A 13438-nucleotide genomic window follows, 5' to 3' on the forward strand; every position below is an offset into this window, starting at 1 on the left:
CGATCTACTTATGACGTTTAATGCGTGTCATACTTTATTATAAGGGGTGAATGATACTTTAACCCTATATCCATATTGATAATAATTGATAACAAGTCGGGTCATTTTTTAGGTAATGTGACATATATAACATTCAAGGTTCATACATATCTGAAAAAATGTATAAATCGAACGGACAAACGAACGTACGAGCGAACGAAGGATGTAATGAAATAAGGAAGAAATAACCAAAGGAAGAAAGGAACGAACGAAGGAACGAATTGAAATAAATGTATCGAACGATGATAAACAAATCTGAAATAGGTACATGTCTTTCGGCAGATATTTGAAAACAAAACACTAAGAAAATTACATTATACGTATATCTATCATATACATTGAGTGGAAGTTTGAAACACCATCCCAAGTATTAATTAATTTAAAACATTAGACAATACTATGCAAGTGTGGTTTTCAACGTCATATTGGAGTGACGCAATGATCTCTTTCATTTCTCAGTTATAACATCATAACCAGTCTTTAATATAAGATCTATCAATAACAATTATAATTCTGTCTATGATTAAACATGTTAATTAGTACAACATTTGATGTGGCATTGAAAATGTTATGAATAATTCAGAAATCATAAAATCGAAAAGAAACTTAAAATCTTCAACATTGTTTGTGAACAATTCTTACAAATAACACTCGCAGTATAAACTTTGGAGTGAAAAAACATCATACTATGACAAAATTAAATTTAGTGATAATATTTGCAATTTTCACTCTTGTTAATTTACAGGACGTTTTCTCTGCAGGTAATGTTTGTTTTCGACATTTTTTTCTCTCTAATTTTGATTTTAAAAAGTGTTCTTCCTCACAATTTTAATGCGATACTGTTGGATTCAAATATTGAAGAATATTAATTAGCTTTTTTAAAGAAGGGTTTATCAAAATACTTCAGATCTCTGGTTAATATAAGTAGAGATTTAAAATAAGAACAAATTGGTGTATGACTTTTATCTTATTTGTAAAACTAGGTCTCAAATACATACATGTAAATAATATTTAGTTTAAATTGTTGCTAGGATTCAGTCACGTGTCAATCAAGTCGTTAATTGGTGATTTTAATTGTATAAATTGATCGTGTTCATCCTACAGAATGTGACGTCACATCAGTAAACGTGACGACAGATAATGCCTGTACTGACGTTGATTATGACGCCATCGTGATGCCGAACATAACAGTAGAAGGAACCACCATAACATATCCCTGCAAAAGCTTGTTGATACATACAACAACTCATACTGAATATTGTCCTGTACAACTTTGTCAAGCAAGTGGTATATGGAGAGAAGCAACATTGTCATGTGGGGGTAAGTCATTTCTAATCATTTTCTTCCCTTTTTCCTGCCAAATTTTAGATGTCTAATGTGCAGCTTTACGTTTATAATTGGTTCAACTTTATCTCTTTACAAACAACTGCATTTTAATTAGATTCTTCTAATGAACTTATAAATATTGTGAAAACACCTTATTTACTTTTGGTAGTTTTAAATAAGTCCAACTAGAATATTTATCTCGTACGACACCCTGATCTTGTCTCTGAGACAGTATAAAACAGTAAATTCATGAAAAGTAGACTGTGGTTTATTGTAGGTAACGATCATTCTTACAAATATTGTAACTTGTATAGGAACGTGTTTATGAATCTTTCGAATTTACATAATTTTGCACATATTCTTACGACTTGGTCCACGACCATTTTGCTTTACAGTTTCTGAATGCATCAAAGATTCATCAGAGGATTATATAGGAAAAAGAATATGCACTTTTTCCGGCAAAATATGTCAACGATGGGATAACTCCTTGTTCCAAGAATATGATATGAATAAGGCGCATAATTACTGCCGAGATCCAAAGGGATCTAGGGGCACTCCTTGGTGCTACACAGAAAACAACAGCACAGAATGGGAATTTTGTGGCATACCGGATTGCACAGGTATCATTTAACACTTTTCTTACAATTTTTTTGTGTTGGCGATCATCAGATAGCCTGATTATAGTTATAACCATATTTTCCAAATCGTGTTCTTCCCTTCGTTTACAACAATTTACAATATTCATACTACCTTTCCGCATTTTAACTTACCAATTTGAAGCTTCTTGTCCAATTTCAAGCGATTTTTGTGATTTTTGTGGTCCATCTTTCAGGAATTCTGTAGTATAGCCGTTTAATGCCACACGGGTAATATGGCAAATAAATGAGGAGTCACACTTCTTGTAATGGAATTATATATGATGTGAATAGATTTTGTGCACAAGAGCTACAATCACCACTTTTCATTTGCTTCAATGACAAAATAAAATACAATAAGTTTGTCTTCTTTATAATTTGTTATATTCCATACTGAAAACTTACATTTGAGTTACATTATTTACATGAATTACCTAGAAATTGTTGTCATTTAAACAGAATCCATATAATATTTTTACTTAGAAACAATCTAACATGAATTGTAACCAATGTGTTAGAATACTTTCTTTTAGCAGAATGTAAACGTTTAATATAAATCATTTTGTATGTTTAACCTACAGAAAAATCCCGCACATTTTCTTTTGCGACAAGTTCTTTCCAATAACTACAAAGGTTTTAATGTGTTTAATAAGATCTGCAATAAAAATGATAATCAACTCTTTATACAAAGTTTACACAGTAAGAAGTATACTTATTTTCAGGACGGCCTTCTGATTTAACAATATCAAAGAAAAAATGTAGATCTATACAAAATTTAAAAAAAAAATGTACAAAAAAAGACGGAAATATACTCTTGAATTTAAAGGTTAGATATTTCATCATTCATCCAACTGACACTCAGTAATTATAGTAATTATAGATAAACTCGTAATGATTAAAAAATGATAATATCAGCATTCACAACAGTTACAAAATTAAGTAGTCAATTTTCATCATGTATCTAACTGTAAACTTAGAAAATAAATGATACAGTTGTTTTTGAACGATTGTAAAGTCGAACATTGTTTGATAGTAATGAGTAATTTGTTCCAAACGTCAATACTGAAATAAGAAAAAGAATCCTTGAGGTTTACTTTTCAGAACAAGATCCTTATGAACGATTGAGCGTTAATTATGTAATTCATTGTATTTCCCTCATATACAACGGTGACAGATTGTTTAAAGATTTCCACACCATAATTACTGTGTGCTGTGTTAAAAAGATCTAATGTTGGTGAACGTATCGGTCTGTTAAGTATAATTTTGGCAGCTCTTTTTTGGATTGAATTTACTTTATTGATGTATGAGTTTGTGTCCTTTCCCCATACCGTACAACAATAATCAAGCACAGAAAGGATGTACGCATTGTAATATATCATTTTACTTCGTCAGTAAGGTAAAAGAAATCATATGTTTGAAGAGGGAAATTTTTGTATTTACTTGTTTTTTTTTTTGTTTTTTTTTTTTCAAACAGAGTCTATTTGATAATGCAAGTTTAATGTTTTATCTGCATAAATGCCCAATAACTTTTGAACTGTAACATTTCCTAGAGTTGTTTAATTTATTTTCAGTAGGAGAGGATTACATTTCTTCCCCTTTTTGAAGAACCAATTGTCATGCATTATGTTTTTATTGGGTGCAATGACATATTATTAAGGATACACCAATCATTTACATTGTATTCGATTCCCGCACGGCGCAGATCACTTTCGTTGTGATTGATCATGAAATCGTTTCTACGGTCATTCGCACTGTACCTCTGCTCTGGCATGCACAGAAGTTTCAGTTCCTTGCGAAAGTGAAGGCAACTAGTACTGGTAAACTGCTTGACAGCCTGTCCAGGAACGATGCGGTGGTTGAACTGTGCTCTGGTGAATTCAATGTGGCTTACTGTCGTGATCCGGAGTGAAAACTACCAACACCACCACCATTTACATTGTATATAAGTTAAATCTTTTTTTGTAAATTATCTTGTATTTCTAGTAAACAGTCACCGGATTGGTTAAGTGTAAAGTTATCTGCATACAAGTCTATATTAAGATCATTACGGAGTATAGATGTACCATTGATATAAATCAAAAATAGTAAGGGCCCAAGAATGGATCCTTGAGGAACTCCTGATTCAACCACTAAAATGTCAGATTTTAAATTACCTACTTGATATGTCTGTTTTCAGTTTGATAAATAGGAGCGAAAAAAATGCTCTTTCAGAAAAATGATATAATTTTAATTTGTGCATCAAAATTTCATGATCGACAAGATCAAACGCTTTTCTTGAATCAAGGAAAATAGCACCTATCATTTTACCATTATCAATATCTTTGATCCAGGCATCAATTTATGTAAGTAATGCTGTATTACAAGAGTGATTTTTTGCCAGACCCTGATTGTCTGTCATGTATAACTTTTGTATTTTGAAAACAAAAATGCCCGAAGATGTGACGCTATAGTCGTTCAAATATTTTTGAGATGGTAGGTAGAATTGAAATTGGGCGATCATTTTCAGAAAAGATTAAACACAGGCAAGACACGAGCTTCCTTAAGTTTATCAGGAAAATACCCATATGAATGCTATTATTTATAATAGATGTTATGCACGGAATAATATTTTAGTTTCCCCAGAACTTTTTAAAATGCGGGTCCAATACCATAAAGGCATGTGTTAACTTTTGAAATACCATTTTTTTAAAAGGAATATCAAATACGCGAGAGCCTAGCAATGAATCCATTTTTTCTTTTAAAGTGAAAAAATTGTTTTCAGAAAAAGTAGTTTTGGTAATAACAGTTAAAATATTAATAAAATGTTTATTTAGTTCATTATATAATTCATTTTCAATTATTCCATCATTATTTTTTCTATTATTATTCCTTTAGTATGATTGATGTTAGAAGCTTCTTTCAAGTTTTTTCCATGCATACTTTGTCTTTGAGTCCTTATTCTCTTCAATGGCATTATTACAGAATTTTTTCTTAGCCTTTCTAACCAACGCCTAAAATTCTGTACTGATCAAAGTCTCCTTTATTATGACACTTACTGCGCAAATTTATCTGTAAACCAGTCGAGTTACATGTACGAACAATTTTAGACCAGTATTTTATAATTTAACTAAGATTCTGTGAATTTGTCCGCTTGCAATATGTATAACGGTAAAGGAATGATTTTCGTGAATTTGATCATGTTCGCGCTGTTGACCTCAACTTATTGTCGACGTTTAATTGTTTTTACAGATAAAAACAACACAATATTGTTGCACTGACCCCCATGTCCGTTATTACGTGGTTTAATGGAATCGCACTAATATACAATACAATATACAATATGTATGTTTTTTTCTCCTTAACTGTTAAAGCATTTTAGATCAGAAGTAAACAAATTGCCGTTCTTACCGGCATAAATATGTTATTGCAATTAAGATCAAATATTTCAAATGATGTCATAGAGTCTACTACAAATAGAAGTGAGCGCATCCAAGTTCCGTTAATTTCCCGTGAATTTGTAAATAGAATACTTAACTGTAATTATCAACTACTCATTTAAATGACCATATTTATGCAAACTTCAAAATATTTTTTCAAATATTAAGGAATTTACTATATTCATCAGATTTACAATAAAATTTTAAAGACAAAAAATGTTGTTTTTTTATGTTAACCTTAAAGTGATAGATAGCAAGTTCATCTGAATTAGTACTTTGATCTTTCATTCTATATATACTCCTTTCATCATTCAGACGACTTTTTTTATTCGGAATATGCGTTTTATAAACATTGTCTGGCCGCACATAAAGCTCTCCGGGGAGCTCTCCACTTAGTACAAACAAATTAGACACAACTGGAAGCTTAAATTTATTGGTTAACAACATGCATCGGTTTTGCCTCGACGAATAAAGATGTGTAAATAAAAATGTTTATAACAATATTGGTTGCCGACGGCAACTAACATTATTTGAGGTTAGTGTTGCCACTTCTTTTACAAACTCAATACTGGTCACTAAAGAATAACATCATCACCTTTCTTTTGTCACAGAAACTGATTCTCCGCTTCTATTAAATTTACGGTTTTTATTAATATCTTAGTCAATTTTGATAATTTTGGACACTCAATAATCACTTTCTGACTCTTTGTCATTGTGATCGGAAAGGGAATCTAAAGGTGTTTTTTCTTCTTTCTAACTTTAAACACTTACTATAGTGTTTACAACATACATCTTGTAGGCGACATCGCTTTCATCATCATATTCACAATTAACCCATTATCAACATTATGACTATAACCAGCGACTTTGTTGTCATCATCGTCTCCGTCGTGGTCAAAATCTATATCTCACTCAGTTTAAAACAGTGTGATATGACTTTTATTTCACAGATATTTTAGAAAAGACAAAGATAATAAATAAAGGATTGATAATATATAACGTGCTCTTATTATTTAAGATACGCTACACTGTATCACTAAGCAAAAACTGGAAGAGTTTGAGAAAATATAAATACAGTATATTCTCGTTTCAAAGTGAAGATAAGAGTGGTAATAATTTATCCAGATGGTGATGACGATGATGATGATGATGGTGACTGATGATGATGGTGGTCCACTTTATTTGTTTATGTAATTGCTATTCTCAAATAAGAAAGAAATATATAAAACCTTTTTATTTTGTCAATCCATCTGTTTTTAAATTTCATGATTTGCTGACTTCTTCAAATAAAAATGATATTGTTAAATTATGCAAATGTATATGAAAGAGGCATTTGTTATACCTGATGCGTTTTTATTGTTATACTTATTACCTTACTGTCTTTGTTATACATGTATGCATTATATGTAAATATATGTTAAAGTGCATATGATTCAACTTTTGTAATATGTTCTAGATATGTGACATGTTTAACATTGGTGTTTATGTATAAAGTTGATATACTTATGTGTAAGTCTAATAAAATGTATGTTCTGTTCTGTTCAATATGGAATTATAATCAGTAATGAAGCGAACTTAGTACATTGACTATAATTCAGGAAGGAATAGTCGACAATGTGTTATCTACGGAAAGGACCGGAAGGTTGCGATTGTTAGCCGTTTTGAATTTCATTGTTTAAATGCTCATTACGTTCGACCATTTTAAAAAAGTGACTTGTTTTTACAAAACGTTATATCCATTCAGTTAAACTTTATGAACCAGATTTCATAGTAATTACAAAATATATAAATACAACAATAAATCTAAAAAATTGAAATGTAAGTGTTTCAAAGGTTTAAAAAATGTTTATTACAGATGTAACTGTTAACCAAGGCATTTGTCCAGACGGTGAGTATTCCCTTATATGGTATTTATTGAAAACCTTAATAAAATCTTCATTTTAAGCAAAATTTTGATAACACGGAATTATCTCAATATACAGTCAAACTTTTATAAATGTTATTTTAGTAAATGATTTATTCAACGAGTTTAGTTATTCGAATACTTAATTAACAATAAACTTCAATGTTAATAAACACACGAAATATATATATATATATATATATATATCTAAAAGTGAACACGTTAAAACGTGCATTGTGTATTTATCGATATCCATTAGGTCCCAGGAACAATTATATACATGACCAACTGGTACATAACAATAATATGTCCGAGGTTTTACGAAGTTATTAATGATACATATGATACACAAGAATATAAAACAATATTGTTTGACACTAAAATAGATTACTGTGGAGATCCATCACCAGTTCTTACCACAGACAATGTGTGTAGCCAAACCAAGGTCGCCGGTGATTACCTTAGAAACATCGATTCTATCATAAAGTACGTCTGCAAGGTGCTGTTAAATGGCTTCTACTCATCGGGCAGTTATTGTCCGGTAAGGACTTGCCAAGAGAGCTTATTCTGGAATTCTGTGTCACTTTCCTGCGGAAGTACGTATATACATGAACATGTAGTTTCTTTATTTTCTCAAGTTTAAAATAACCAAAACTTAAACACAGTGAAAGCAGATGTAAGAGGTTTTGCGTTACACTAACAATGTAAAGGTCATATGATTACTTTCTAGCTTCATTGGTGGAGGAAGACCTCAGATGCCCCAACCCCCGTACATTATTACAGGCACGAACATGCACCTGAGTAGAACCACCAAAGATTCATAAGCTAGCATAAATTGCTTTTTTTACATGGAAGAATCTAAAGTCCCTGGCGGGATTTGAACCCACAACGTGAAGGGCCTTAACCACTCGGCAACGGACGACCCATATATATTATTTTGCAAAAGGCAATGTAATATATTCGTCGTAATGAATATTTTTTAAGAAATTATTTTTATTCTAAATCAAATCTAAAGTATTTCTTTTTAATGTTTTTCGTCAATAGTTAAATGTTGTTTATTTATTAAGTTATGTTATCGAACCAATTAAGGCCTCAAAACGTGTTTATATAACAGTATGTTATACTTCAAAATCGTGGCTGTAATATTGTTGTGTGAAATTACTTTATAAACTAGTGAATGAATGCTATGATGCGGGACACTCTATGTATTAAACTGGTAAAAGGACATGCAGTGCCAGTGGACAAGCCTGTCTACCTTGGAACACCCTTTCTACACAAGCGCACAACTTCACCTCATCTGACTTCCCGGACACTGATAGTATGCTTTTGTATTCTATATGATGAATTGAAATAGTTTGGTTGTCTATCATCATGAAAACTTTATAGCTTTTTTTAAAAATTTACTAGTCACAACATACTAATACATGTACACAGCTTGTTGATCATTTATTCGATTTAAAACATGAGTACTGAGTAGTCATCTTTCATGCAAAAATTCTTAATCTAATCATAATTATAAGCAAAGAATAACTGCGTATATTTTACTGTTTGCCATTGTAAACATAATATATACATTTATATGTATTAAAATGCTGCGTTTGTATTTTGAATATTTCAGTTCACGAGGCTGGCACATACTGTAGAGACCCGAATGGTACAGAAGGTCAGCCGTGGTGTTTTATAAACGAAACGACCATGGAGTATTGTGAAATCCCGGAATGTTCAAGTAACGAATCTTTTTCAAACTATTTATAAAATATTTATGTATTTATATATCTTTTATATAAAACTACAGCAATCTATGTATAACGTATGAAATAAATCACGAAGGCTTATCTGAGGTCTTCCTACTCAAAAAATGGGGCTCAACCCTAAACCCGCTTAATATCTTAATTAAATAGACTGTCTATTTCTCAATCTCTACAAAACTATTTAACACGTGAGCAACAACTTTGAAATATATGTAATGATCTAATAGCGAATGTGCTGACCATGAACACACGGCAAGAATGCATGTGTGATGTTGACTAATTGATATTTTTCATGAATAAGCATGATCATTTTTAAAGTATGTGTATGATATCTATTGTGATTTGGATATAGTGGGCATCTGTATAAAACGGTCATTTTAATGAAGTCCCTTATCTGAACACTAGAAACAGGTTAGACTGTAATCATGATTTAATGAGTATAGATTTGTTACTCAAATTATCAAATTTTCTTTTTCTTCTATAGCACTGCCACTAAATTTTGGAAAGTGCGAACCTCCAAGTAAGTATAAACGGACTTGATTCAAATTTTGAAAAGTCTCGTGTTGCATTAATCAGATATTGTTGATGTGTGCATGGGCTGGTAAAATTATCAACTCGACATTCAAAATTGAACGATAATAAATAGTGCCTTATAATGAATTCTTCACAGTGATTTTAAAGGTCCTGTATGTTGTAATTAAGGTTGTATACCACACTTAAGTGAAATTAAACAGACATTTTATGCAGTAGCTCTAATCCCCTATATTTTCAAACTGGCACATTATGCCTTAGAAATAAATAAACTTCATTCTTTACCAAGGCCAAACAATAGTTTGATAATGTTTCAATAATGACTTTTGGGCATGCTAGATGCTGACCAACTGACGAAAGTAGAGCTGAATGTAATTTTGTTTGTCATAAAAGTAGTAAACAGTAAATAAAGTAGTATTTTGACTTTCATTCAAAACACTAATTCTGTATAAATGTACTTATTGCCAATCGCAGCACAAGTAAAGATGGTTAAGGTAATTTGCCAGAGAGTAACTTTTAGGAAACTGTACATAACAGGACACCAGAAATAAAATGTTTTTGAGAAATAAAAATAGAAGCATTTCTGGGGCATAATGGGCCTTTAAGTAAACTGTAAATTGTGAACAAAGTGACACTCCGATGTATTGCGGTCTACAATGAAGATTATGGAAAATATTCTATTTCTTCTATTGAGACTGTAATTTAGATAAAAATGATTAATCTATCTCATGAGGGGTTACGGACTTTACTTGTAGAAAAAACCTGCATACAGTAAACCTATTATTCTTAAAAAGTCACTTAAATTTGGGTTCATCTGCGATTCTGTATCAAATGACTTGTTTGTATATGTGTAAAAATGTTTATAACATATCATTTTCAGAACAAGCAATGCTATAACACTCGGATATATAAAACTATTTATTAGGAAAATAGCAATTCATTTGAATATCGTTGGGGCATCTAGCTCAAATATTGCATATCTTTATTGAATTTTCTCGTGTAATATCGCTGGTGTTACCACTGTATTATAAACCATTACGTTATTTTACGTTCTAGAGATAAGAGGTGTGCGATACAAACTGCTGAATAAAAGTACAAGTGGCTTAGACTTCCTCGACTCGATCCGGTCCATAAGAACGGCAACTTCATGCTGCCACCTGTGTGACCAGCGTCCATCATGTGTAATGGTGATCTATAGCAACTCAAGCGGCATCTGTAACTTGTACAAGGAAAATCGTACAGTTTTAGAGAACGTTGACTGTAGTACAGTTAAATGCTATCTGAAAGAACACTTGACATGGTTATAAAATATCAACACATTTGAGCCGTTGGTGCTCCTTTTTTCCGTAATTCAAGTTATGTAATGCTTAGTTTAAACATACTTCCTTAAAAAATACATTGCATGAGTACAAGTAAGGACTGGGCAGAAAGCCACAAACTCTTATAATTGCAATCTCCTATATATCTACTAAATTATTACAAGTTCATCTAGATATTAAAATGTGTTATACTTGATTGTAAACTCGTATCAATAACAATAATACTTATAAAATAAATATCGCTTGCTGTATAAAAAAAAACTTTTTAAATGTTGTTTTTCAATAGAAAAGGGAACCGTGCATTTTTCTTTCATGACTAATGAATTCATATACTAGCGAAAATTGTATCAAAATAACGCTAGTTTTTATCTCTTAAAAATGCTTGAGTTTCAGTGATGTGTTTACATTTCTCTCACTTAGTCATCACTATTTTTGTAGCAGATGATAATCAGAAAAAATCAACCTCTTTTTGAAAAGTCACAGATAGATACAAAGCCACGGAATCTCAGTTTGGCGTGTTTAAACAGCAATTTTGTTCATTATCTACATAATTATAAAATACAAAGAATTACATAGACAAAGAAATATAACCAATTTTCAACACCATCAAATTAATAATTTTTTTTTTCTGGGGACATGGAATTAGAAAATGACGCCTACACCCTAAGATTCTTTATGAAACAGATAAGATGTAATCCGTGGCCGTATAAGTAATAACGTTGACTTCAAGTAATATGATCCGCGTCACGACAAAACCAACATAATGGGTTTGCGAACAGCATGGATCCTGATCAGACTTGCGCGGATGCGCAGGCTTGTCTGGATCCATGCTGGTCGCAAACGCACTATGCTGGTTTTGTCGTGACGCGGCTCATATAATGATACGGTATATCTGGCTGGGGTTCACACTCTTGGCTGGATGGATACAGAGAGGAGAATTAGTGTACTTATCTACTAATTAGATTATATGTTATGTTGGAGGGACTTAAATCTTAAAAACTAAAACAACACAAATACACATGGTATTATAGATAATTTAAGAGTACTATATACATGTACATACATACTCAACAGCGATGATTATTGAATTATTCATACTCATTTATTTTAGGAAGTTTGGTTTTAAGACACAGTGAGGTTATGATGACTCCATGTTTTTTATGCAAAAGGACCTAGCGGTGTGACTACCTGCATAATTAATTCAAACATGATTTCAAGGGCCCCTGAACGGAACATCAAGAAACGCTTAATGAAGAATCAGCTTTAAATATAATTAATTATCTGAAAGATAATTGTAATTCTAAAAATATATCTGCAGCAATGCCTGTCAGTAGATTATCCCACATGCCGTCAGTAATAACTCTAAACCTGCTAAATCTACGTATTTTATGTGTTTGTCCTAATCTGAATTGGAAATAGTCCGTCAACTGGTAAAACTGCACGGATTTACAGGCTAGTCTGGCCCTATACTGGTGATAAAGGCTGATCACGATTTTTCATCAGACAGGTTAAGGGTTCAAAGTATCAAACAGAAAATTTGCGTAATTGAGAATTTATCGGTACAGCTAAAAGTAATGAGCGGATTTGAAGAACTTGTGAGGTTAAAATGTCTTTGTTTGATTTGTATGAACATTTAAAACGGATATATACTCTATAAACACATTATACCTCAGAAGTAAATAGATTCTTCCCTTCTTTAGAAAGGTCAATCATCAGTTTTACGACATTTTAGAAATTGTTTTAGAGTTTGTTAGATGTTTATCACCAGGAGAAAGTATAGCGCTGATTGTAGAATAACTTGTCATAAAAGTAGCAAGATGTAAAATAAGTAGTATAAAAATACTGATTAAACCGCTATTACCTGTACTTTACAAATGCAAAAAAGAAACGGAAGCAAAGATGTTTCGGGTAATTGGCCAATGAGTAACTATTTTTGAAATCATAACAGGACACCAAAAATACAAAGCTTTTGGGAAATAAAATCAAAACCATTTCTTGAGCATTATGGGCCAATTAATAATAATATGGCAAGTATATATTTATGTGTTTTATCATGTACCTTGAAGATGTGTAACATGGATTATACACTTATTTATAAAAATAATTTCTTCTGCAACTAACGTATTTGGACTTTACCTTATGACCAATTAACTGGGCCAAAAATTGTTCAAAGAAAAGTTGCCGGAATTGTCAAAAAATAACATTTGCAAAAAATGATAACATAATGAATTTTGAATGGTTATCTGGCCACCAAAGTGGAGGATTTGATAGCTCAGATATGTAAAAGTAGGCCTATTCTTTGCTTCACCATCACCATTCGCACAACGTCAAAATAAAAGCGACATATAAAACTATTTTTCAACACTTTGACTGATAAGTATCTGCCAAAGCAATTTTTTTTTTCCTCTTCAGACGCAAGTTGAAACACGCAAAGAAGCAAAAAGTAAAGAGAACAAACATCAAAGAGCAAAAAGCAATTACGCTTGGTCACGCTGGGAACCAGCCTAACATAGATTTC

General features: G+C 31.7%; 2 protein-coding genes across 2 annotated transcripts; both read left to right on the top strand.

Moving 5' to 3' along the window:
* Positions 1 to 1117: 1117 nt before the first annotated feature.
* Positions 1118 to 9003, top strand: LOC132731297 (hepatocyte growth factor-like). Its single transcript, XM_060717451.1, has 5 exons — positions 1118 to 1359; positions 1761 to 1985; positions 7272 to 7304; positions 7706 to 7935; positions 8938 to 9003. The coding sequence occupies exons 1-5, from the start codon at positions 1215 to 1217 to the stop codon at positions 9001 to 9003; spliced, it is 699 nt and encodes a 232-aa protein (XP_060573434.1). The 5' UTR covers positions 1118 to 1214.
* Positions 8500 to 11194, top strand: LOC132731295 (uncharacterized). Its single transcript, XM_060717450.1, has 4 exons — positions 8500 to 8637; positions 8938 to 9045; positions 9555 to 9590; positions 10658 to 11194. The coding sequence occupies exons 2-4, from the start codon at positions 9015 to 9017 to the stop codon at positions 10906 to 10908; spliced, it is 318 nt and encodes a 105-aa protein (XP_060573433.1). The 5' UTR covers positions 8500 to 8637; positions 8938 to 9014; the 3' UTR covers positions 10909 to 11194.
* The last annotated feature ends 2244 nt before the right edge of the window (positions 11195 to 13438 follow it).

Source organism: Ruditapes philippinarum, unplaced genomic scaffold, assembly GCF_026571515.1.
Source record: "Ruditapes philippinarum isolate M1 unplaced genomic scaffold, ASM2657151v2 ctg5249_1_1_1_1, whole genome shotgun sequence".
NCBI lineage: Eukaryota > Metazoa > Mollusca > Bivalvia > Venerida > Veneridae > Ruditapes > Ruditapes philippinarum.